Source organism: Muscardinus avellanarius (assembly GCF_963383645.1).
Source record: "Muscardinus avellanarius genome assembly, chromosome: 8".
In the NCBI taxonomy this organism is placed as follows: Eukaryota; Metazoa; Chordata; class Mammalia; order Rodentia; family Gliridae; genus Muscardinus; species Muscardinus avellanarius.
In genome coordinates this window covers 89,712,552-89,740,365 of record NC_137794.1, presented here as the reverse complement: position 1 = coordinate 89,740,365, position 27,814 = coordinate 89,712,552, and the positions used below count along the sequence as shown (strand labels likewise).

General features: G+C 41.2%; 1 protein-coding gene across 1 annotated transcript in view; it reads left to right on the top strand.

The window, feature by feature from the left end:
- MAP3K5 (mitogen-activated protein kinase kinase kinase 5) overlaps positions 1-27,814 on the top strand; it is a gene marked incomplete at both ends in the record, with an annotated part of 219,913 nt that overhangs the window by 181,739 nt on the left and 10,360 nt on the right. The window contains 2 exons of the mRNA XM_080700133.1: positions 14,782-14,967; positions 18,358-18,463. Of these exons, the coding sequence (XP_080556259.1) occupies positions 14,782-14,967; positions 18,358-18,463 (292 nt within the window). The remainder of the gene's footprint in view (positions 1-14,781; positions 14,968-18,357; positions 18,464-27,814) is intronic.

The following is a 27,814-nucleotide window of genomic DNA, read 5'->3' as shown; positions in this document are numbered from 1 at the left end:
CCCCCAGTCCTTTTTTTTTTTTAATTAATTATTTTTTTGTGGTACTGGGGGTGGAACCCGGGTACTTTTTACCTCCAGGCTACACTCCCAGACCTATTTTATATTTTATTTGGAAACAAGGTCTCACTAAGTTGCTGAGAGCCTCACTAAGTAGGCTCTTCAAACCTGTGTGATCCTCCTGTCTCAGCCTCCTAAGTACTGGGATTACAAGAGTGCACCATCACGCTTGGCCTCCAGTCCTTTTTTAAACAAGGTCTCACTAAGTTGCTGAAGCTGGCCTTGAACTTGCCATCTTCCTCTCTCAGCCCTCCACATATGGGCATAGGTTATACTACCATACACAGCTTTATTTTTTGAGACAAACATCTCGTTCTGTTTACTGGGCTAGCCTACAGCTCTGGGCTCAAGCGATCCTCCTGCCTCAGCCTCTGGAGTGGCTGGAACCACAGGCACAGGCCATTGTGCCCCACCCAAAGCTCAGGCATTTTTAACTATACCCCAGCCACCTGGAGCTGTAATAGGTGATACAGAGACAGGGAGAAGCTGTAGTTCTCTCCATGACAAAATATACACTAGGAGGAAACAAAAGATCCAGTCCCTAATGTGGAAGCTGTGTGTGTGTGTGTGTGTGTGTGTGTGTGTGTCTGTGGATAAACCCAGGGGCATTCAACCTCCAGGCTATACCTCCTACCCTTTTTTTTTTTTTTTTTTTTTAATTTTTAATTCTTGGTGCAATGTATTCATACATCATAGTGGTATAAAGAAAATACTTTTGTGGACATACATGCACATCTCGCCCAGTTAGCCCCTACCCGATCCCCACCCCATTCCCTCCCCATCCCTCCTTCCCACGCTTGGCTTACTGGTTGACATCTAGTATTATAGCAATTTATACAATATTAACATTGATAATCTCACATAACAGTTTCATTTGTCTGGTACCAAACTTTTGATGACTTAAAGATAACATTTCAATATTTCTTTTTGCTTTCTTTCTTACCAGAGAATATTTTTTTCTTTTTTTTTTTTTAGGTGAAACTATCATACATTTATTTATTTATTTTTCAGAAAAAAATCTATCCTGATATGGAATATGGACTCTAGATACCCAAAACAGTCTCAAAGAAGAACAAAGCTAGAAGATGTATATTTTCTGATTTCAAACCATATAAAGCTACAATAATTGAAACAGTGTAGTACTGTTATAAAGGCAGATATATAAACCATTGGAGCTAATTAAAAGCCTAGAGATAAATTCTTCCATACATTGTCAAGTTATTTTTGACAAGGTTTCCATGAACTTTTGGTGGAGGAAATACTAGTCTTTTAACTAAATATTGTTGAAAAATAATAATAAATGAAAAAGAATAAAATTGGACCCTTACCTAACACATATACAAATATTAACTCAAAATAGATAAAAGACCTAAATATAAATCTTAATACTATAAGCTTTTAGAAGAAAATCTGGGTCATAAAACCTCACAACATTGAAATTGGAAGTGATTTCCTGGATATGATTTCAATGGCACAGGCAACAAAAGAGTAAATAAACTCCCTAAAAAATAAAAAAAATATTGTATATCCAAAGACAATGTAAACAGAGTTAAAAGTTACTGATCTTCTTCCAAGAGTTCCTCCTATGACCCATTTCTCCCTAACTCTCACATATTAGGGAAAGCATCTGATTTCTTATTTTTTGTGCCTGACTGATCTCACTTAGCATAATGTCCTCCAGTTCCATCCATTTCCCTGAAAATGGTGTAATTGAGTTTTTTTTGATGGCTGAGTAAAATTCCATTGTGTACATATCCCACAGTTTTGTAATCCATTCATCTGTTGATGGACATCTTGGCTGCTTCCATAGTTTGGCTATGGTGAATTGTGCAGCTATGAACATAGATACACATGCATTAGTTTGGTAGTTTGGTTTCTTTTCTTTTGGGTAGATACCCAACAGTGGTATTGCTGGATCAAATGGAAGATTTGTTCCCATTCTTCTGAGGATTCTCCATACTGTTTTCCAAAGTGGTTGCACTAATTTGCAATCCCACCAACAATGTCTTAGAGTTCCCACTTCTCCACATCCTCGCCAGCATCTGTTGTTGTTTGTGTTTTGAATGATGGCCATTCTAGTTGGAGTTAGGTGAAATCTCAGGGTAGTTTTGATTTGCATCTCTCTGATTGCCAGTGATGTTGAGCATTTTTTCATGCATTTATTGGCCATTTGAATTTCTTCTTTTGTGAAGTGTCTATTTAGTTCATTTGCCCATTTTGTTATTGGATGCTTTGTTTTCTTAGTGTTGAGTTTCTTGAGTTCTCTGTATATTCTAGATATTAGTCCTCTATCGGTGGTGTAGGTGGAAAAAATCTTCTCCCATTCTGTTGGCTCTCGATTGAGATTCTTGATAGTTTCCTTTGCTGAACAGAAGCTCTTCAGTTTCATGCAATCCCATGTATTGATTCTCCTTTTAATTTGTTGTGCCTTTGGGGTCTTGTTGAGGAAATGTTTGTCTGTACCTATGTGTTGTAGTGTTGGACCTATGCCCTCTTCAAGGAGCTTCAAGGTCTCTGGTTTAATTTCCAAGTCTTTGATCCATCGTGAGTTGACTTTTGTACAGGGTGAAAAAGTGGGATTAACATCCAATTTTCTGCATATGGTTAACCAATTTTGCCAACACCATTTGTTGAAGAGGCTATCTTTTTTCCAGTGTATGTTTTTGGCCCCTTTGTCAAAAATCAATTGGCTGAAAGTGTGTGGACTTGTTTCTGGGTCTTCTATTCTGCTCCATTGGTCTATATATCTGTTCTTTTGCCAGTACCATGCTGTTTTTATTACAATGGCTTTGTAGTATAGTTTAAAGTCAGGTATTGTGATTCCTCCTGCGTGGTTTTTGTTGCTGAGAACTACCTTAGCTATTCTGGGCTTTTTGTTATTCCAGATAAATTTAAGGACTGAATTTTCTATGTCTGTGAGGAATGATCTTGGTAGTTTAATGGGCATTGCATTAAATCTGTAGATCACTTTTGGGAGGATGGCCATTTTAATGATATTAATTCTGCCAATCCATGAACATGGAAGGTCTTTCCATCTTCTAAGATCTTCTTCGATTTCTTTTTTCAGTGTTTTATAATTTTCTTTGTAGAGATCTTTTACTTCCTTGGTCAAGTTTATTCCTAGGTATTTTATTTTTTTGTGGGAGATCCTGAGTGGAAGTGTTTTCTGAATTTCTTTTTCAGTGGATTTATGGTTGGTGTACAGGAAAGCTTCTGATTTTTTAAGATTGATTTTGTATCCAGATACCTTGCTGAATTTGTTGATCAGTTCTATAAGCCTTTTGGTTGAGTTTGTTGGGTTTTCTAAGTATAGTATCATGTCATCTGCAAATAGTGAAAGCTTAAGTTCTTCTTTTCCTATTTGTACTCCTTTGATTTCCTTTTCTTGCCTTATTGCTCTGGCTAGAGTCTCTAGTACTATATTGAAGAGAAGTGGTGATAGTGGACATCCTTGTCTCGTTCCAGTTTTTAGGGGAAATTCTTGAAGTTTTTCCCCATTTAATATGATGTTGGCAGTGGGATTATTGTAGATTGCCTTAATAATGTTGAGATATGTTCCTTCTATTCCAATTCTCTGCAGTGTTTTTATCATAAATGGATGTTGAATTTTATCAAATGCTTTTTCAGCATCTATTGAGATGATCATGTGGTTTTTGTCTTTGATTCTGTTTATATGATGAATTACATGGATTGTTTTTCTTATATTGAACCAGCCTTGCATCCCTGGGATGAACCCTACCTGGTCATGGTGAATGATTTTCTTGATGTGGTTTTGAATGCGTGTTGCTAGTATTTTGTTTAATAGTTTTGCATCCAAGTTCATCAGAGATATAGGCCTGTAGTTTTCCTTCCTTGAACTGTCTTTATTCGGTTTGGGTATTAGTGTGATGTTGGCTTCATAGAATGTATTTGGGAGAGTCCCGGTTTTTTCTATTTCCCGAAATAGTTTGAGTAGTATTGGGATTAGTTCTCCTATAAAGGTTTTATAGAATTCACTTGGGAAACCATCTGGTCCTGGGCTTTTCTTTGATGGTAAGCTCTTTATTGCTATTTCAATCTCTTTGATTGTTATTGGTTGGTTTAAGTGTTCTGTATCTTCTTGACTCAGTTTAGGAAGGTTGTATTTATCTAGGAAGTTGTCGATTTCCTCCAGATTTTCCATTTTGTTGGAGTATAGTTTTTCAAAGTAGTTTCTGATAATCCTCTGGATTTCTACGCTGTCAGTAGTAATGTCTCCTTTTTCATCCCTTATCTTCATAATTTGGGTTGATTCTCTCTTTTTTTTTAGTTAGGTTGGCTAGTGGTTTATCAATCTTGTTAATTTTTTCAAGAAACCAGCTTTTGGTTTTGTTGATTTTCTGTATTGTTTTTTTATTCTCTATTTCGTTAATTTCTGCTCTAATTTTAATAATTTCCCGTCTTCTGCTGGCTTTGGGGTCCAATTGTTCCTGCTTTTCAAGGGCTTTGAGGTGTGTCATAAGGCTATTTATTTGAAGATTTTCTGTTTTTCTTATGTGAGCACTCAGTGCTATAAATTTTCCTCTTAATACTGCCTTCAAAGTGTCCCAGAGGTTTTGATATGTTGTTTCTTTATTTTCATTTGTTTCTAGAAATTTCTTGATTTCACCTCTTACATCTTCTATGACCCATTCTTCATTCAGAAGTGTTGTGTTCAGTCTCCACATGTTTATGTTGTTTCTCTGGGTCTTCTTATAGTTGATTTCTAGTTTCATTCCATTATGGTCTGAAATGACACAGGGAAGTATGTAACATTTTTTAAATTTGCTAGTGCTCATTTTGTGTCCCAGGATGTGATCTATTTTGGAGAAGGTTCCATGAGCAGCTGAGAAAAATGTAAACTCTGCTGTAGTTGGGTGAAATATTCTATATGTGTCCAAAAGGTCCATTTGGTTAATGGTGTTCTTTAGTTCTGAGACATCTTTACTGACCCTTTGTCTGGAAGATCGGTCTAGTATTGTGAGAGGTATGTTGAAGTCTCCCAGTATTATTGTGTTGGGATTTATGTGTGGCTTCATGTCACAAAGAGTTTGATTTATGAAAGTAGCTGCCCCTACGTTTGGGGCATAGATGTTGATTATTGTTATTTCCTCTTGCTGGACTATTCCTTTTACCAGTAAAATGTGACCTTCTTTGTCTCTTCTAATAAGTTTGGGTTTGAAGTCTAACTTGTCTGATATCATAGTTGCTACTCCTGCTTGTCTTCGAGTACCATTAGCATGGATTACCTTGCTCCAGCCCTTTACCTTGAGTTTGTTCCTATCTTTACTTGTGAGGTGTGTTTCTTGTAAGCAGCAGATGGATGGATTCTGGCTTTTAATCCATTTTGCCACTTTATGTCTTTTTATTGGGGAGTTGAGGCCGTTTACATTTAGTGTGATTATAGAGAGATAATTTTTAATTCCCAACATGTTAAGATCTTATTTCTGTTTGAGATACTGTTTATTCTTCTTTGCTTAGTTGTCCGCTGGATGGGAATTCTTGTTTCTTTGGTTCTGGCGTGAATTACCCATTTCCTCTTTGCAGTTAATCTCCTTGAGTATTTTCTCTAGCGCTGGTTTTGAAGACATAAATTCCTTCAGTTGCTGATTGTCATGGAAGCTTCTTATTTCCCCATCTAATTTGATGGATAGTTTTGCTGGGTAGTAAATTTTTGGCTGGAAGTTGTTTTCTTTCAGAGTTTGGAATATGTTACTCCAAGCCCTTCTGGCTTTCATAACTTGGTTTGGGAAGTCTGGAGTGATTCTAATTGGTTTGCCTCTGTATGTCACATGGCCTTTTGTTTTTGTTGCCTTTAAGATTCTCTCCTTGGCTTCCACATTAGTCATTTTGACAATTATGTGGTGTGGGGATCCTCTTCTCTGATCCTGTCTAAAGGGAGTTCTATAAGTTTCCTGGACCTGTGTATCGACCTCTTGCTCTATGTTTGGAAAATTTTCCGCTATTACTTCCTTGAAGAGATTGTTGATCCCTTTGGTTTCACCTTCTTTTCCCTCCTCTATTCCAATTATTCTTAGGTTAGCTCTCTTGAAATGGGCCCATATTTCTTCAATGTCAGATTCCTGCTGTCGGGTTTTTTTTTCTAAATTAGAAACTATGCGTTCATTTTTAGCATGATCATCTTCAAGAAGCGAGATTCTATTCTCTCTGTGGTCTAATCTGTTGTTTATACTTTGAATTGAGGCCTTTACTTCATTAATTGCATCCTTTATCTCTTTTTGACTCTCTCTAAATTCTTTTCGAAAGTCCTCTATTATTTCTAAAGTTATTTTCCTAATTTGATCTTCTAGAGATCTTTGGGTTTCTGTGTTATCAGATTCTGATGTTGTGGTGTTGTTGGCATTCACTGCTCCATTGTTATTTCTCTTTCCCATGATTTTGGAAGTTTGTGCCTTCTCTGAGTTCTTCCCTGAGTCACTACGAGTTCACTTAAGATGCTCTGGATCTCTAGTCTATGGTATCTCAGTCACCACTACTCCTTTACTGTGTTGTATCACAAAGTCTCAGACCCAGGGAGTCAATCAAGGCTGCTTAGACCGTGGGGGGTGCCAAGTTGGGCGTTCTCCAGTGGGGAGTTGTGACTATGGTATGATATCTCTGCCACTGCCACTCCCCCACTGGGCTGCACTGCTAAAATCTCCGACCCAGGGAGACTATCTGCGCAAGTCCCTGGGAGTGCAGTACTGGGATTTCTCCCCTAGGGGCCGCAATTTGACTCACGGTTGTTGAGTGCGCTGATGGAGCTGTAGTGAACTCGGTGGATTCGCTGCTGCCGCCACTGGCAATATGGCACCACTGCCACGCCTTCGGCCGTGATGCGGCGTATTTCTTCTCTGGTTTTGAACTCTGCTCTGAATCCTTGCCAGTTGTGCTGCGCCCAGCCCTTGGGAGCTTTAGATGTTCCCTGCACCAACAAAACTGCTGACTGCCGCCCAGCTGTTCAGCACCTGCTCACCTCGGCTCGCTGTCCACCCCTCCTCTCAGGCGCCTGGTGGCTGGTTGAGTGGGTTGGTCTAGGGCCGTCCGGTGAATTCGCCGCTGCCGCCAGCAGTAAGACGCTGCTTCTGCATCCTAGGCCGCGAGGCCAGAGTACCTCCTCTCTGGATTTGAGCTCTGTTTTGAGTCTCCCTCCTCTCTGGAGCCTGGTGTTGCTAGGGGAGATGTAGGCCGCGCCGCTCCGGCCGTTCTGCGCCGCGGCTCTGGCTGCTCCACACCACGGTTCTGGCCGCTCCGGCTGCTCCGGCCGCTCTGCACCGCGGCTCTGGCTGCTCTGCACCGTGGGTCTGGCCACTCCGGCCGCTCCGGCCGTTCCGCGACGTGGCTCTGGCTGCTCCGGCTGTTCTGGCCGCTCCGCTCCGGCTGCTCTGGCCGCTCCGCTCAGCTGTTCTGGCCACTCTGCTCCAGCTGCTCAGGCCGCTCCACTCCGCGGCTCCGGCCACTCCGCGCCGCCGCTCCAGCCAATCCGCGCTGCAGCTCTGACTGCTCCGGCTGTTCTGGCCGCTCCGCTCGGCTGCACTGGCCGCTCTGCTCAGCTGCTCGGAACCGCGACTCCAGCTGCTCTGTACCGCGGGTCTGGCCACTCTGGCCGCTCCGGCCGTTCCGCGCCGCGGCTCTGGCTGCTCCAGCTGCTCAGGCCACTCCGCTCCGCGGCTCCCCCCAATCCGCGCTGCGGCTCTGGCCGCTCCGGCTGCTCAGGCCGCTCTGCGCCGCGCGGGCGCAGCACTTCGGGCTGGTTTTTTTCCGGTGTCTTGTTTTTCCAGCCCTTTTTTCTCTGTCCCTTGTATTTACCGTTTTTATTTCTTTGCTGTGGTGTTTTCTGGCTCTGAAAGGCGCTGGTTTTGAGGTAGTAGAGTTGGATTGTTAGCGGGACTTGTAAGTGCCGCTTTCCTCCGTCGCCATCTTCCCGGAAGTCCCTATTTTTTATTCTTTATTTTGAAACAGGGTCTCACTGAGTTGCAAATGGCCTAAGTAGCTAAGGCTGACTGCAAACCACGATCCCCCAGTCTCAGCCTCCCAAATGCTGGGATTACAAGCATGCGCCACCACTCCCAGCTAGGAAGCTGTATTTTTTTTTTTAACACATCTGTTTTTAAGTCAGAAGCCATTTTCCCATGTGGGTGAAGTTCCACCTAGTCCCTACAAGCCTTCTTTCTCCTTCATTTAGTTGTGTACTCATTCAAACAATCAGCAAGCATTGAGCCACAAAAATTGCTGATCCTGACTCTACTCTGAGGAGGCTACCCATCAGTCCCCCTCAGCGCATTTGAAAACCACCAACAGAAACAGCAGAGCCTCCGAGCTTACGGGGCTGCGGCGGGGAGATGAAGGAATAATAAATAGATAGTGCCGTCTGTCGGTAGGCCCTACACACTGTGGGGAATCCAGGCTTGTCAATGGAACTCTTGTTCCCTGGTGTATTTATTTTCTAGGACTGCTGTAACAAAACACCATCAACTAGGTGGCTTATACCCAGAAATGTATTTCCTCCCACATACAGAGGCTGGAAGTCCCAGATCAAACTGTAGCCCATTTTGTTTCTTCTGTGGCCTTAGTGTCTGATGGCCACCTTCTCTCTGTATCCTTGGGTTCCCTTTTATCTGTGTTCCCCCACCCCCAACTGTGTCTCTTTTGCTTCTTCTGAGACACCAGTCCAACTAGATTAGGGCTCCACCCTTTATTACCTTTTTAAAGGTCCTGTTTGTAGCCGGGCATAGTTGTGGATGCTTGTAATCCCAGTACATGCTTGTAATTCCAGTACTTTGGACGCTGAGATGGGAGGATCCAGGTTTGCGGACAGCCTCAGCTACTTAGTAAGGCCCTTTGAAACTCAGTGAGACCCTGTTTCAAAATAAAGAATAAAAAATAGGGCTGGGGGTGTAGCTTGGAGGCAGAATGCCCTGGGTTCCATCCCTAGTAACACTAAATAAATAAATAAATAAATAAATAAATAAATGCCCTCTTTGTTATACATTAGGCTTCAACATATGAACTGTGGGATGTAAGTCAGGCCATAATACTGGGGAAATCCCAGACACAAGAAAGGATCCTCTCCCCGAGTCTGTACCAGCGGGAACAAGGTTCCCTCATTTTGAGCCGTGGGGGCAGGAGCTCAGGCCCCTGGTGGATACAGCCTCCTGTGGACGTGCTCGGTCCCCGACACACTTGTCATCCTCTGTTAGTTCAGCGGGCATCAGGGACTCATCTGTCTGCTTTCCCACCACCTGTGTGCATGGCCACCTCCTGTCCCTCAGGATCACTGCACCAGTGTCCTCCCTTATCCTGGCATAACAGTTGCAAAGAGGGTGGAGCTGGAGGGTCAGGCCAGGTCGTTATAGCCAGAACTTATTTGATTTTTTATCGAGATGACGTGGACCAAGGCTCCCTCTTCCTTGACTCTCACTGTGCATCCCATCTCCACTGGGCTTCTCTGCTGTCTTTGAACCTGAGCTTTTTTGTTACCTTAGGAATTCACTAATATTCACTTCTTTAGATCCCATAGTAGGAGTCAGAAGAACATATGTATATCAGTAGGATCTTCAGGGAGAACTGAAATAAGCACCATGTCTACGTTCTGGGAAACCCTCACGTGGTCCTAGGGGAAGGCTGTCTCCAGCAGTTACTGAGCCCCAGGAGGAAGTTAGAGGCAGTGGGTCTGTGAGTCAGGGATAGAATGAGCACTGAGGAGTGGGACAGACCCGCTGCGGTCCTTCACGGGCAGAGAATAGGATGGGTTGGGAGAAGAAGAGGAACCAAGTGTAGATGGACGAAGCAGCTGCCTAGTACCTGGAGTTCCTTCATTCACTCTACAAATACTGAGTATTTATTAAACGCCAAGTGATGTTTCATGTGCTAGGGCACCACAGTGAATGAAAAAATCTTCATCCAACTGAAGTTGAGATTCTCATGGAAAGAAGAAAAAAGACAATAATAAAATAATAATTACATATTAAACTTTTTTAAATCTTTAATTCTTTTGTACTGGAGCCCAAACCCAGGGGCATTCGACCTCGGAGCTACATCCCTAGCCTGATTTTTTAGTCTTTATTTTGAAACAAGATCTCACTAAGTTGCGGAGGGCCTAAGTAACTGAGGCTGGCCGAGAACCAATATCCTCCCATTTCAGCCTTCTAAGTACTGGGATTACAAGTGTGCTCCACCATGCCTGGCTTCATATTAAACTTAAAGTAACAACAGCAAACATTTCCTTTGGGGCAGGTATTATTCTTGGTATTTCCTGCATATTTGCTCACTTAATCCTCAGGATGATAGTATTAAAGTAATTGTTCTCTAAGTATCCTCATTTGACCAATGAGGACGCTGAGGCACAGAGGACTCAGGTGACTTGCCAAGGCCACGCAGACCTAAGCGATGGCGTCGGGATGTGGGTCGGGCAGTCTAGCCCCAGGGCTTGTGGTGTTAACCACCACACTGCTCGGCCTTCTGGTATGACAGGTGGCGACAGGTGCTAAGAGAAACGCACGCGGGGGAGGGAACAGTGTCAGAGAAGCTAGGGAGGAAAGGAAGTCACCACGAGCCACTGTGATGGCGTACCGGCCACTAGCTTAAGATGCTTATTTTTAGGTCAGAAACATGTAAAATCCAGCAACTACCTAAATCTTTCCAAAGAGAATGCTTTTCTAGTACAGAAAATGTCAAGTTGTTTTGGGTGTTTCTGTCTCCTGTTGGAGCGGAGCTTCTTCAGGGCAGGGAATGTGTTGGCTGTGGCTTTTGCCCCAGCCCTTGGCACAGAGCATTACAAAAGCCCTCTCTCTAACTGTGCAGAAAATCTGAAAATAAAATTGTTTTCTTTTTATTTTGGTCCTGGGCATTGAACCCAGGGCCTTGTACACACTAAACGCATACTGTACGGCTGGGTTAGCGGCATCTCTTGCCTGAAATCCTTAAATTTTGAAGTTGGCGAATCATATCCAGTGGTTTGGTGTTTCCTAGTTTTTTGTGTTTTGGTGTGTGTGTGTGTGGCCAAAGATTGAGCCCAGGGACATTCTACCTCCAAGCTACATCCCCAGCCTTATTTTTTATTTTGAAACAGGGACTCACTAAGTTGCAGAGAGCCTCACTAAATAGCTGAGGCTGGCCGCGAACCTGCGATCCTCCTGTCTCAGCCCCCCAACTACTGGGATGACAGGCATGCACCACCATGCCCAGCTGTCCTCTAGTTTTTAAGACATGCCTGACAATTCTCTGTAAACGAAAACATGCAAGACAACCTTAAAAGCAACTTGCAGAGCCGGGCGTGGTGGCGCACACTTGTAATCCCCCAGGCTTGGGAGGCTGAGACAGGAGGATCGCACAGGTTCGAAGCCAGCCTCAGCTACTTAGTGAGGCTCTCAGCAACTCAGTGAGACCCTGTTTCCAAATAAAGTATAAAATAGGCCTGGGAGTATAGCCCGGAGGTAGAAGAGCCCCTGGGTTCCACCCCCAGCTCCACAAAAAAAAAAAGCAACTTGCAGAAGACAAATCATGGTGCACTAGCATGAAGCTATCAGAGAGTGCCAGAACCTGCTGATCAGAATCCTGCCCAGCTGGGATTGTAGCTCAGTGCTAGAGTGCTTGCAGAGCATGTACCAGGCCCTGGTTCAATCCCCAAAACTAAAAAATGAATCACATGCCCCATCCAGAATGGCCAAGTAGTGGAGAGGGTTCTTCTGATTATACAGGGAAGGACACTGTGAATTCCCTCTCATGATAGCACATGGTGATTCAGCAGGTGGTGATTCAGTGGTTGAGCAGGTTTTGATGTGAGGTTTTAGCTGGCTGTTCCAGCTCATTGGGACAGTAGAATATAATGGCCAGAAGCTTGGACTCAGCTTGGACCTGCCTCCTTTTGAAGCCTGCATCTGTCATTTAAAGGCTGTGCAAGTTGGGCAAATTATTTACCCTCTCAGAGCCTCAGCTTCCTCCTCTCTAAAACAGAGGAACCTACCTGATGAGGTTACTATCAGGAGTCAGTGAGATCAAGGATGATTTAGGTAACAACAGAAAATATTGTACAAATATTTGACTATTATTATTATTTTTATGAAACAGACCAGTAATAGTTATTAACCTCTACTTTTTTTTTCTACAACCAGATAGAAATCATTCTTTTCACAGTATTAAATGCTTCTAGATACATCTTTACATTTTAGACTACCCTTATTACAAAACCAAAAGGTAGATGATAGTCAGGTCATCAAAATATTAAACCATGAAAAGCCTTTTTAATCTGTACCACCTTTTGAAAATCCAAAAGAAATTCAAAGGACGAAAGAGTAGAGAGGACCTTTGAGGAGGACTCTGGGGCCAGCACGGTGAGCGTTCAGGAAAGACACACTGTCACATGCTGCCTTTAGACACTAAGTCAGGCTCGCTCATCTAAGGTGTTCCTTAATGAAGACACCTTAACGAATTACACAGAGAGATAGGAGTTAGGACAGAAATAAATATTATATACGTGGATGGAGTAACCTGCATAGAAAATATTTCCAGAGTTGAGTGCGTCCTTTTGTCCTCAGGACCATGACACACCCATCAAAAAAACAGAAGCAGTGTGGGCTCTGTGGCTCACACCTGTAATCCTAATGTCTCTGGAGGCCAAGATGGGAGGATCGCAAGTTCCTCTGAGTCCAGTCTGAGCAATTTAGCAAAACCCAATCTTAAAACTAAAGAGAGGGAAGGGAACATAGCTCAGTGATAATGAGCCCCTGGGTTCAATCCCCAGTACTAAAAAAAGGGGAAAGAGGATCAGAAGTTTTCTATTGTGAAAACAAAGCTAATGTCAAAAATAAATGTTTGCTGTTTAGCCTGTTGGCAAACATATAGCTGATTTTTACTGAGATAAGCTTCCAACTTCTAAATATCTCACATTTTTTTCTTATGGACATATTTTCATTTTGTTATTACTTTGCCTGTTAATCTTTACTTGAAGTGTAAGATTCAAGTAAAGATTCTTACTTTGTGGTAAGAGAAAAATAAAACAAGACAAAGTTGATTATTGTTCCCAGTCTGATTTTAAAATACTCCCTTAATGACAGCTATTAAGCTTTCCAATATAATCTTTTCTCATGAAAACATAAACATAAGACAGAGCTCCCGAATGGAAGACATTGAGAAAAAGAACGCAGTGCATTTCTCCTTATCTTAATAGGAACCTAGAAGTTGTAATTTTCACAGCCCAGTTGAGGAATTTAACAATGCAATAAGAAATTGTGTGCTATGAGATATAAATTAGCATAATAAAAATCCTATTGTTAATCTTAAAGTTAAGTAAGGCTAAACAGCATCCTACTAGATTTTCTTTACAAAGCAATGTGCTTTGCTCAAAGTAAAAAAAAATAATCAGTTTGACAAGGAGATTTATTTATTTATTATTTTCTTTTTTTTTTTTTTTGTGGTGCTAGGGATTGAACCTAGGGGCATTCTACCTCTGAGCTACACCCCTAGCCTGATTTTTTATTCTTTACTTTGAAACAAGCTCTCACTAAATTGCAGAGGGCATCACTAAGTAGCTGATGCTGGCTGAGAGCCTGCATCCTCCTGTCTCAGCCTCCCAAGTACTGGGATTATAAGCGTGCTCCACCACACCAGCGATTGTATTATTTTTTAATATGTAAAATTGCCAATGGGTGCCACATACCTGTAATCTCAGTATTTGAAAGGTTGAGACAGGAGGATCACAGGTTAAAGGCCAGCACGCAGTAACTTAGTGAGACCCTGTTATAAAAAATGAAACAAGGCATTCATGCTTGCAATCCCAGTACTTGGTAGGCTGAGACAGGAGGATCACAGAGTTGGAGGCCAGCCTCAACAGCTTAGTGAGGCCCTCAGCAAACTTAGTGAGACAGTGTTTCCAAATAAAATGGGGTGCAACTCAGAGGTAAAATGCCCCAGGTCCAACCCAACACTTTAATAAAAAGTCTGTTTTGGTCCATGTTTTATATCACATTGCCTCACTGATAGATAAGAAGTGGTTGACAGGTGGAATCTTAGATCAGCCCCCTTTGGTTGCAAGAAATTGATTGGTTTTCAGGGCAGTTGAAACGCAAGAAACATATCGTAGAAGATGCATGTAGTCATGAGAGATGGGAAAGCTCAGGGAATTCCAACATCACTCCAGGACGAGCCTCAGAGGTTGAAAACAGAGTGTGATTCTGAGGGGCTTCAAGTTCCAGGAGTTTGCACATCTTTTCTCTGGCGCAGCAGCTATTGGCCCTCTTGTGCACATTTCTGTTTCTGACTACTTCTCTTCTCCCTATCGTTATTTTCAATGCCATTGCCTCCACTTCCCTCCTTAAAATTGGATGCCCTCATGACCCTACTTCATGACCTTTTCTCTGGGCACACTTTGATAGTGAGATCCTATGGCTAATTGCCTGCATCTCCCTTTTGTTTCCAATTCAAATCCTGAGAACAAGACCCTCATGGCTCCCACTGTCCCAGTTTGAGCAAAGCTCTGTGTATCTGAGTGTGTCCTGGTTGCTGACCAGTGTGTGGACTAAGTGCCCTTTCTCCCAAAGCCTTATTGCTTCTGATGGCAGGAGAGGTGAGAATGATGGTGGCTCAAAAAGAGCCATTGAGTATAAAAACAAGGTCTTTGGCTTGAGCAGGTGGAACTCTGGAGCCCGGTGTTTCTCAGGGGGACTGTGATGTGCCCGTGGCTCTTGTATGCAATGCAGTGACTGAGGGGTTGCCGGTTTTTATTTCCAGGGGCCTGAGGAGCCGAAGCTAAAATGGGAGCACATCACAACCCTCGTGGCGAGCCTCAGAGAGTTCGTGCGCTCCACTGACCGGAAGATCATAGCCACCACTCTGTCCAAGCTGAAGCTGGAGCTGGACTTCGACAGCCACGGCATCAGCCAGGTGCAGGTGGTCCTCTTTGGATTCCAGGATGCTGTAAGTGTGACGCTCTGCCAAACAGTGTTTTCCCACAGCCTCCGCTAATGTTGGTCATAAATACAAGTTCTGTTCCTTTTTCTTTCTTCAGTAAGTTCAGTGAACTTTGTTCTCTTTGGATGATGAATGTGAGCTGATTTGCTTATCTTTGAGCCTCTACTGTCAGATTTGTTATTTGGTGTGTCTCTGCCTCTCATAGACAGAGACACACAAAACTAAGTCCCTGTGGAAAATTGCAGAACTGACAAACATTTCCCATGGCTGAACTTGCTTCTTATGAAATCATGCAGCAGGCCACAACTTATTTTGGGGACTTGAGCAACATAGCATGCCTTAGCTGTGTGCTTTGTAATGCAATACAACAAATGCCACCTAGTGGCCATTGAGAAAAATTCAACAGCTAGCTTTGGAAAATGGTCAACTGCTGAATAAAACCAGTAATTTTTCCTCTCCCAGTTTTCCTCTGGTTTCCATACTGAACACTTTCTTTATTTCCTCTTTCTCTTCCTTTTCTTTTTCTTTTTTTTTTCAGTATGGGGATGGAACCCAGGGGCATTCTATCTCTGAGCTACACCCCCAGCCCTATTTTTTTTTTAGTCTTTTTTTAATTTTTGAAACAGGGTCTCACTGAGTTGCAAAGGGCCTCCATAAGTAGCTGAGGCTGTCCACAAACTGCAATCCTCCTGTCTCCACCTCCTGAATGCTGGGATTACAAGCATGTGCCACCACGCTCAGCTCATATTGAACGCTTTCAATATGTTTATTTCATAAATAACCACTACGTCCTAGCCAGAAATGCAAGTCAGAGCACAGACCATCACGGAGTGAAAATTAACCCACACGATCTAATGAGAGATTGCTGAGAAGTCTTGAAAATTGAGTTGCTATGCAACACAAACTATAAGCCCGTCTCTGCCAACCTGACTTAAACCCCTGTATGTTATTCTTGGAAAAGACTTATCTTTGAAACTTTGTGCCAAAAACAATGCAAGCCACTCCTAGACCCTTACAGTGGCAAGAGACAGGGATAGAGAGTCCCTTATCATACCTGTTGTATGAATGTGGATGCATGGTCCATAATTTTATTTAAATTCCAGAAATTAATTCACCCCATTTTGTTTATTGTGCTTATGGAGAAGGTGTCTTAACAAAGCCAGGCGTGGTGGTGCACACTTGTAATCCCCATACTTGGGAGACTGAGACAAGAGGATGGAGGTTCAAGGCCAGACTCAGCAATTTAGTGAGTCATTCTGCGACCTAGTGAGACCCTGTTTCCAAATAAAAACTAAAATAGGTCCTGGAGTGTAACTCAGAGGTAGATGCCCCTGGGTTCAATTTCCAATACTGTTTGGACCCTTGAATGGTCCCTAATTTTAAGCTAATATATGATCCTTCATTGTTGATTAGTATTCTCTGAGATACTCTTGAGTTCTCTGAGATACTGTATAGACCAGCTGGTCCTGTGCAATATGAAGAGCAGACACAAGATTCTTGACTTGATTGAGGTCATAGGGAAAGAGAGCAACTGGCAAGGCCTTCCACTAATATTAAATGTGAAAGGCATGCTTACACTGAAACCAGGGAAACCCCACTATCTGCAAATAGAGTGAAATCATTTAGCTAATTTGCACTTGCCCACACATTTGGCTTGCAGCCTAGGTTTGAAAGCAAATCGGCTGTAGAATTCAGACTGAGTTATTTAGTTATAATCCTGGGTCTCAGGCCTAGATCCAACCCAGACACACATGCACTCACCACCACCACCCTTTGCTAACTCACTGTCCAGCATAGGAATGGACCCAAAGAATGGGCCCTATGTAATATACCATGTAGTGAGGAGCTGTGAGAAGCGGGTCAGGGTTAACAGAGCATCTCCCTTCTACTGTCTGTGTGGCTCTTGGGAGAAATATTCTAGGTGAGTGTGTTAGTCAGCTTTCTTTTGCTATAGCAAATACTGAAAAAAGTCAGTTTATGAGGAGGAAAAGTTTATTTTGGCTCAGTTTTAGACATTTCAGTCTATAGTCACTTGTTCCTAATGCCTGGGGCCTGTGGCAGCACAGTCTCTCATGTCAAGAGCATGTGATAGAGGAGGTATGTTGACCTTATGCCAGTTGAAGCAGAGAGAGTAAGGGTTGGAGCCTCACGAGCCCTTCAAGGGCACACTCCCAATAACCTAACTTCCTTCCACCAGGCCCCGCCTCCTAAAGGTCCAACACCTCCCAATAGCACCACAGGCCGGCGACCAAGCCTTTAACACATGGGCCTTTGGGGAGCACTCCAGATCCAACTGTAGCAGTTAATATTATTCCCATTAGTCAATTAAGGAGGTCCAGTCTTTTAAAGAATCAAGGTCCTAGGAAAACTCAGTCTGAAAGGATTTCCTGGAATAAGTGTGAACCTGGCAATGGCTCACTTCCTTGGGAGCAATTACTAAGAGGAACTCCCCAAGCCAACTTCCTTCTAAACTGGAGGATTTTAACGAAGATGAACCAAGGGCAATTGGTACTCCAGCTATAGCAGGAGTTTCCAGATAGGTCACCATCTCCCAGCATAACCAAGGTCTCCAACTAGAACCATTGGAGAAATATCCTTTTTCCTTAATAGCCTTTGTAAACCAATAAATAGAGTCAATATAAACTTAATGAGCCTCTCTTAGTCTTAGGATAAAAGGGTTTATTTTTAAAAAGGGAAATTCACATGGTATACATGCAATTCAGTCTTAGAAAGGAAGGAAGGAAATTAGCTGGACACAGTGGCACACGTCTATAACCCCAGAACTTGGGAGGCTGAGACAGGAGGATCTCAGATTCAAGAATAGTCTTAGCAACTTAGCAAGACTCTCAACAATCTAGTGAGACCCTGTTTGAAAATAAAAATAGTAAATAGATCTGGAGATGTGGTCCAGAGGTAGAATGCCCCTGGGTTCAATCCTCAGTACCATACAAACACACACACACAAAAAAAATTCAGACACATGGTACAATATGGATGAACCTTGAGGATGTTTTGCTAAGTGAAATGAGCCAATCACAAAACACCAGATACTGTATGATTCCACTTATAGGAGGTTTTATTTAAAACTACTAGGACTTTATACCCCCTTACCACCCGTTATCAGCTGCATAGTTGAAGTCCCAAAGAAGCAACATTCCCACTTAACCAGATTGCCTTCCACTTAAATACCTTATTTGCCTACATAGTGCTTACTCATCTTTAATTTGAAGTGGCAATTTTCAAATTTGTTTCCTAATAATATGAAGAAATTGTTTGTAATTTAAGGTGAAGAAATGCTTTTAGTTGTTTTTGTAAATAATACTTTATCCAGGTGCTTGGATCAGCTGAGTTATTTTGCAATTAAAAATTAAAGGCTAAATCTCACTTTTATCCCAGGTCAATAAAGTTCTTCGGAATCATAACATCAAGCCACACTGGATGTTTGCCTTAGACAGTATCATCCGAAAAGCTGTACAGACTGCTATTACCATTCTAGTTCCAGGTCAGAAATATTTAATTACTTGGAATTTTTGCTGTTTGGATATTTTAGACTACTATTCCTCTGTCATTTATATCATCTTCTTTGTGTGTGTGTGTGTGTGTGTGTGTGTGTGTGTGTGTGTGTGATGGTACTAGGGATAGAATCCAGGGGCATTCTACCTGTGAAATATATCCCCAGCTCTACTTTATTTTATTTACTTTTTATTTGGAAACAGGGTCTCACTGAGTTGTGAAGGGCCTAAGTTGCTGAGGCTGGCTCTGAACCTTCAATACTGCCTCCCAAGTACTGGGATTACAAGCGAGTGCCCCCACACCCAGCTTCTCTTTAGTGTTTTTAAAGAAATTGTTGCCCCCCCCTTTTTTATTGGTGCATTGTAGTCATACATCTTAATGGGATACAAGATGGTGGAGATATACATGCACACATCACCCAATTAGCCCTTACCCGATTCCCACCCATTTACTCCACCTCCTTCCTTCTCATGTTTGGTTTGGTGATTGACATTGATATGTTTGTTAAAGTACATCATGTGCTTTAGAGAATTTCCCTCTTCCCCCTCCCATCCCCTCAAGTTGCCTTATTTTCTCATTTATAGAATCTTCTTCATCTAGAGTTCCTCCTATAACCCATTTTCTCCCTAGCTTCCACATATTAAAGAGAGCATCCAATTTCTTATTTAGCGATTGACCAATGTCACTTAACATAATGTCCTCCAGTTCCATCCATTTCCCTGTAAAAGATGTAATTGTGTTTTTCTTTATGGCTGAGTAAAATTCCATTGTGTACATATCCCATAGTTTTATAATCCATTCATCTGTTGATCGACAGACCTTGGCTGGTTCCATAGTTTGGCAATGGTGAATTGTGCAGAATAGACACACATGTATTAGTTTGGTAGTTTGGTTTTTTTTCTTTTGGGTAGATACCCAGAAGTGGTATTGCTGGATCATATGGGAAGATAAGAGATGGAAAAGGAGACACCACTACTGACAGTGTAGAAATCCAAAGGATTATCAGAAAGTACTTTGAAAAACTATACTCCAACAAAATAGAAAATCTGGAAGAAATTGACAACTTTCTAGATAAATACAACCTGCCTAAACTGAGTCAAGAAGATAAAAATTTAAACCAACCAATAGCAATCAAAGAGATTAAAACAGCAATAAAGAACCTACCATCAAAGAAAAGCCCAGGACCAAAAGATTTCCCAAGTGAATTTTATAAAATCTTTATAGAAGAGCCAATCCTGAGACTCCTCAATCTATTTCATTAAATAGAAAAAAGGGACTTTCCCAAATACATTCTATGAAAACAACATCACATTCATACCAAAACCAAAGACAGATATATCTTTGATGAACTTGGATACAAAACTCCTAAACAAAATACTAGCAACACGCATTCAAAACCACATCAAGAAAATCATACACCATGACCAGGTAGGGTTCATCCCAGGGATGCAAGTCTGGTTCAACATACAAAAATCAACCCAGGTAACTCATCATATAAATAGAACCAAAGACAAAATTTATATGATCATTTCAATAAGTGCTGAAAAAGCATTTGACAAAATCCAACATCCATTTATGCTAAAAGCACTGCAGAGAATTGGAATAAAAGGAACATACCTCAACATCATAAAGGCAATCTACAATAGGTTGCCTTTTTTAAATAGTCAGTTTAAAGCCACCAGTCAGCACTTATTTAGTGAATACAGTCTGAGTAATGTTACACCAAGCAAATGGTTGGTGTGAGAAAGATTTGGTTCCTTGTCTTTGAAGAACATGTTTGGATACTGAACAAAGAGAGAAAAGAGGGGGGAAAATTATAAGATAACCCCAATAAATATGCATTTTTTCTTTGTGAAAAAATTTCTGAGGATTGAACCTAGGAACATTCTACCTCTGAACTGCACCCCTAACCCTATTTTATTTTTTATTTTGAAACAGAATCCCACTGAGTTGTGGAGGGCCTCACTAAGTTGCAAAGGCTCTCCTTGAACCTGCAATCCTCCTGTTGCAGCCTCCCACATACAAGGATTACAAGTGTGCACTACCATGCTGGCTATAAATGTACATTTCAGTGTATAGATATGTGTGCCTACAAACACATTCCTATGTCATCTTTTATCAATCAGTGTTTCCCAAGTCTCTGCCAGGTGCACTGAGAAATATAAAGAGCTCTTTAAAATAGCTTTCAAGTCAGGCATGGTGGTCACACCTATAATCCCAGCACTGAAGAGGGCGAGGCAAGAGCATTGCAGGCTTGAGGCTATTTCTCAATAACTTAGTGAGCTCTTGTTCCAAAATGAAAAATAGGATTGGGATTACAGCTCAGAGGTAGAACTCCCCCCAGTTTAATACTCAATACCATATACACAAAAAAAGATAGCTTTCAGAGCCCCCGTATTAGACCAAGCCAATAAGAATCTTTTGGAGATAAGACCCAGGAATTATTTATTTTTTAAAAGATTTTATTCTTTTATAGCAGTTTTAGGTTCACATCAAAATTGAGAGTAAGGTACAGAGATTTCCCATATATATACCTGCTATTCCCCACACACAACCTTTCTCAGTATCAATATCCCCCGCAGAGTGGCATTTAATTACAACTGATGAGACTTTATTAATAGAGATTTATCACTCAAAGTCTATAGTTTGCATTAGGTTTCATCCTTGGTGTTGTACATTCTATGACATTTTTTTTTAGTACTGGGAATTAAACCCAAGCTATACCCCCATCTCTTTTTATTTTGAAACAGGGTCTCTCCAAATTGCTAGGGCTGGCCTCCACCTTGTGGATCCTCTTATCTCAGCCCCTGAAGTACCGGGGATATGGGTGTGCACCACCATGCCCGGTTCACTCTATAAATTTAAACAAATGCATACTAGAATGAATCCAACATAGTAATATCAGACAAAATATTTTCACAGCCCCCAAAATTTTCTGTGCTTCACCTATAGCAGTATGGTTGTACAGTTCCAAGGTCATTCTGATACACAGCCAGATTTAGAACTCACTAGTGTAGACAGCCCCAGCTATATGAGAAGTGACATACAAAAGGAGTATTGTTGAAGAAACAAGGCTTTATCATGTAAGGGAATCCTCCCATGTGTTTTCATAGTCTGTCCATTAATTTAAAAAAAAAAGTTTTAAGGAGAGCTCTTCCACCCTGTGTGTATGGCACAGGGCATGGACAGAATAAATAACTAGATAGATAGAATTGGATCTAGATATATTCATATATGCAAATTATAAACATGTTCTCTTGTCCTAATTTATACTTATAAAGCATTCTAAAAAAATAGAAGTTTAAAAGAACAAGATAAGTAATAAATATCTTAAAGTTCAAATGTTTTATAAATGCCATCACAGATTTTTAAGTCCATATCAACCCTCCTGAGTTTTAGAATCCCATCTCTCAGAATACCTTGTTTGACTTAAGGACAAGGGCACCAGTGTCAATCTTTACATTAAACCTTAGTAAAGAGAAATTCCTTTCTTTGTTGTGTTAGGAAGAGATATAAGCAGAAGTTCTAGTAGCCCTGAACTTGCCTTCTCTCTCTGGGATACACACCCCTGTCCTGCACCTTTGCATTCTTCTGACCTGAAGGCACCTTCTCAGAGTCCCGACCTGCCTCCAGTATAAAGTGGGCTCCTCTGTTATTCCCTTTCCTTATAAATGGTTTAACCCACTTGTGATGCTTACAATCTGAAATTACTTTTATTCTACTTCAATGGCTGCTACCCGTGCCATTAAAGTAGTGTCTGTTTTATTTTATTCTGGACTTAGCATGCTTTCCAGCACAGAGACTGAAAAACAGGAGACCTCTGATAAATATTTGGTCGAAACAATAAAAAAGTGGATTTCACCTGATTCTAACAAATTAGGGAGAGAAATTTGCATAACTTAGAAAATCTAGAGAGGCTTTTAAACACACAATTAACAGTTGGATGTGAGCCTAAGAGATTGAGGCTTAAGAAAATCAACAATACTTACATTTAGGTGACTTATCAGGATTATTAAGATAATCCTGAATACTAGGAACATACTACAGAGCAACAGGGTTCTTGAAAGACACAACGGTAAAGAGGAACAAGTGTTTATTGATAAGAGGAACAGGTATAGGCAGCCAGTTAAACATAATAGTAACTTATATTAAGGATACCCAAATGAAGAAAGGCAAGGACTGCATGTCAAAGTCATTTCAATAGCATAGAAATGATCTATTAATTTTTAGAAAAACTTTCTTTTAGTGTTGATTTCCTGAATGCAATGTGGTATCCTAGAATAGAAAAAAAAAATATATATATATGTATATATATATATATATATATATATATATATATATATATATTTAGTGAAAACACAGTAGAGTCAAAGCAAAGACTGTGACTTATCTAATGGTATTGTACCCAGACTGATTTCTTGGTTTTGTCAAATATACCACAGTCATGTTAGCTGTATTAGCGAGAGTCATGCAGATGGTGTGCCAGAATTCTCTGTACTATCTTCCCAGTATTTCTGTAAGTCCAAAATTCTTCCAAGACAAAATGTGTGAAAAGGAAAGGGAGCCAGTAATCATTACTGGATGGACGTCTGGGCAGGAAGGGACACAAGGAAGAATGGGGAGTGGAAGACTCCCCACCAGGTGCCCAGGATGGGCACTGCCCCAACCAGCCCCATGTGCAACAGGACACTTTTTTTTTTTTGGTATTGGGGTTCCTGGAAGCCCTTCTACATCAGGGTTACACTCCCAGACCTATTTTTATATTTTTATTTGGAAACAGGGTCTCTTAAGCCAGCGTGGCTGGCTTCAAACCTGCGCGATCCTCCTGTCTCCGCCTCTCAAGTGCGGGGATTACAAGCGTGTGCCACCATGCCTGGCATGCCACAATTTTTAGGAGCAGTATCAGCTAAAGAAAGTTACTTATCCTTCTACTGTGCAGTTGGTTTCTGTGAGGCCACTAACAAGTTTCTGATTTTGATTGAAGTCATTGTTGGAAAGCACTTAAAAAGAAAAAAGAAGAAGCCTGGTGTGGTGGCACAAGCTTGTAATCCCAGCATTCAGGAGTCTGAGACTGGAGTATTGTGGTTCGTGGACAGCCTCAGCTACTAAGTGACACCCTCTACAACTAAGTGAGACCCAACTTCAAAATAAAGAATAAAAAATTGGACAGAGGATGTAGCTCAGAGGTTGAATACCCCTGGGTTTCATCCTCAGACCCGCAAAAAAAAAAAAAAATTAGAGAAGAATTCCATGGAGAAAGTACTTTTTGTGTTCCTCTCAAAACAAGAGAAGTCAGTATATACTGTGCTTCAATAGAAAAAAATGATGAAAGGTATAACTCGGTGGTAGAGAGCTTACCTAGCATGCATGAGGCCCTGAGTTCAAACCCTAGCACTGCAACAAAACAAAACAAAAAAATGACAAAATACATGAACAAGATGATGTGATTTCAGTCATATGATCGTTCCATAAAACTTCCAATGTCCCTAAAGATTTTGCTATATGATTAAGAAGCAAAGAAACTACATTAAAAAATGACTGTTTTCAACAACCACAAAAATTCCTTTTAGATGATAAAATGCTACAGTTAAGCCATCAGTTTTCAAGACCTCAAAGAAAACAACAACTTTTAAGAGCATGCTATCATTAGTACACGCATCATAGATTGGGTGCTTAGAGGACCCAGATCTTGGTTTCTAAATACCATCCTCCAATAAAAGCAATTAGAACTCCTTGGAGAAGTAGTTGATATCAGGTGTGGGACAGGAAAATTTCAAAATGACCCTGGGACAATGTGTGATTCCAAAAACTAAGGTAGTATGCAAAAGAGATGGGGAATTATTGAAAGGGCACTGGAGCCAACTTGAAGGAGTTACCAATATTCCAAACTGGAACATTCTGATTAATGAAATAAAATAATGACAGATTGGGTTTATAGCTCACAGAATAAACAAATATCCACAAGTCCAGATTGACATAAATAGTTTAATTAATAAATAGATCGAAGACAAAGGTCACATCTTTGTTACTGTAGAATTCCATTTGAAGGAATGATAGACAAAGAAATACTGTCATTAGGCAAAACAGCACAGTAATAATTGTTACATGCAAGGACCCTCAGCAGCTGCTAGAATTTGTGGGCAAAAGAGTGATGAGAAACAGGAAGAGACTATTGGAAGGATTCCAAAGTCTCTCCCCACAAAATAATTTACTAACTACAAGAGGTAAACAGTAAGTTTACAGTGAAGGAACCTGGCAGATACCCACCAGCCAAATGGTCAAGGTTAACATCACTAATGACAAGACACCGCATGGTGTGATGGTCACAGGTACAGGTGTGATGCCCCAGAAGGTCACAACAAGGTGTCTGTGGTTTTCTTACCAAAAATGCGGCCTCAACCTAGACACTGTACAAAATACCCGACCAGCTTTCCTCAAATAAATAAAAGTCCTAGGAGGGAAAGGAATACTCTTCAGAGACTGGAAGAAACTCAGGAGACATAACAACTAGCTGCAATGTAGGATTCTCCATCAGAAAATGTTATCAGTAGGAAAACTGGTGAAACACAGTCTGTAGATTAGTTAATAGTATCAATGTTAATTTTCTGGTCTTGATAATAGTGCCAAAGTTACATAAGATGTTGAGGTTAGAGCAAGCTGCTGGGCAGTAGGGGCACTCTGTGTACTATTTTGCAACTTTTCTGTTCTAAAAGTATTTCAAAATAAAAAGGTTTTAAACAAGTGTTCAATCTCCTTGCTTCCAAAAAGAGCACACAGAACAGAGAGTACAGGGTACGACCCTTAACAGTTTTTTTCCTAGATTATTTTCTCACTTGTTACCAAGAATCAGCCTTTAGAGTTTTGGCAACATTCAGTATCTATTGCTCCTTCTCAAGTCCGCCTTGACCGTGGGTTGACCAGATGGAGAAATGCTAACTTCAGAGACCAGGAGTAGGCAGGCATGCTAAAGTAGAGAGAATAGATACTATAGGCAGTCATCTTTAAAGGCTACTTTAAAGGTACTTCATATAACGACCAGCTATTAGACTAAATCAGGCATGTGCCCCTTGAACACAGAAATGTGAAATGAGCAGCATTAGATACAACACTAAAGAGGAACTCAATGTGGGTATGATATGTTGCACCTACAAGAATTCTGATCTTGCTTGGCATTGGAAATAGCATGTGTTTAAAAAGCCGACGCATTATTTTCATCTGGGTAATTAAGAATTGGAGTAGGAGGATATGGTATCATCCACATCCCTGGTGAAGGTCTGGAAACATGCATCAGCTCTGCTCTCCCACTCATGAGCCTAAATGCCATCTGCTCATGACAGGCCCCCTGAGGCCCTGTCTCTCTCCTGATAAAAGGCTCTCTCCTTACAGTCCATTCTACTTTACATTCTTCCTAGAGGGTGCCGGGCAGCCATTGGCGCTTTCCCTTCTCAAAGGCCTCTCTCCTTTCTTCCTAAGTCAAGGCCTTCCTCTCCTCTAGAACCCCTTCAGCCTCCATGAGTCCATCAGTGGGTAAACCACCCCTGGGCTTAGTCATTGCCGATGTACTTTATTTGGCCCTTAGTGTGTGTGTGTGTGTGTGTGTGTGTGTGTGTGTGTGTGTATAATATACTAAGGATTGAACTCAAGGGTATTCTACCTCTGAGCTTACCCCAGCCCTATTTTATATTTATTTTCAATATTTTATTTATTTATTTATTTATTTATTTATTTATTTATGTATTTGTTTATTTCAGAACTAAGTATTGAACCCAGGGGCATTCCACCTCTGAACTACACCCCCAGCCCTATTTTTTATTCTTTATTTTGAAACAGGGTCTACTGAGTTGTAAAGGGCCTCACTAAGTAGCTGCGGTTGTCTGCAAACTGCAATCCTCCTGTCTCAGTCTCCCAAATGCTGGGATTATAAGCACGCACCACCACGCCTGGCTTATTTTTTGTTTTAGAACAGGGTTTTGCTAAGGTACTGCACTCTGGCCTCCTGTCTAATCCTCTCAAATACTGGGATTTCAGGTGTGTGGTGCTGAGCCTGGCCTCTTTAGCACTCTGAAACCACGCATGCATATATTAGCCAAGGTTTTTCAAAGAAACAGAACCAGTAGGATATATATAGAGAGAGTGATGTAAGAGAGATTTATTATGGGAATTGACTCATGTGATTATGGAAGCTGAGAAACACCATGATTTGCTGTCTGCAAACTGTGGAACAGGGTAATCCAGTTTTATATTTCACTCTAAGTCCAAAGGCCTGAAAACCAAAGGAGCTATTGGCATAACTCCCAGTCTGAGACTAAAGGCCTGAGAACCAGGTCTGAGAGCAGAAGGTAGATGTCCTGGGTCAAGAAAAAGAAAGAGAATTTGCCTTTTTGTTCTATTGAAACAATAAAAATTTGAAACAATTTGTTTCAAAAAGAACAGGAATTTTCTTGTCCTATCCAGGCCTTCAGTGGATGGGTGAGGCAACCCATGTTGGTGAGAACTGACCTTCTTTATTCAGGTCACCGGTTCAAAAGCTCATCTCTTACGGAAACACCTACCCTACACCTACACACACACACACACACACACACACACACACACACACACACTCAACACAGAATCATTGTTTTAACAGGTGTCTGGCCATCCTTTAGCCCAGTAAAGTTGACACATAATATTAATCCTCAGATGTATACGTGAAGTTAAGCATGCTGACACATGCCTGTAATCCCAGTCCTTGGGAGGCTGAGATAGGAGAATCATAGTCTTGAGACCAGCCTCATCAATTTAGTGAGACTCTCAGCAACCTAGTGAGAACCTGTTTCTAAACAAATAATATAAAAGGGGCAAGGAATATATCTCAGAGGTAAAATGCCTTTAGGTTCAGTCCCCGGTACCCACATACATACACAAAAAGAATGCACATGTGAATCGCATATGGAACTAGGTCTGTATCTGAGACTACGTACAGTATTTCTAGCTGTAGTGAATTGTAATTTCGAAGTTCTTCATGCATGCTCCTACAGCTCCTCTGAGAGCAATTGTGAAAAACCAAAATAGCAAAGTAATAGCGGTAGCTTCAATTCTGTACTTGTCAAATTAATTAATTATTTTTATTTCTTTTTAGTCATTTGTACGTGTGCAATCATAGTTTAAAGGGTATGGGGTTAGGGAATTTTTAAAATATAATAATAATAATAATAATAATAATAATAATAATAATCAGAAAGTTTTCTTTTCCAAGGGTTAAATTATAGTCAACATGGGTGTATTCATTTCGAGTCACCCCCCTCATGTCATTTTGGCATGGGGCTGTATTTCTATTTTCTGTATTTCTATCTTTTTA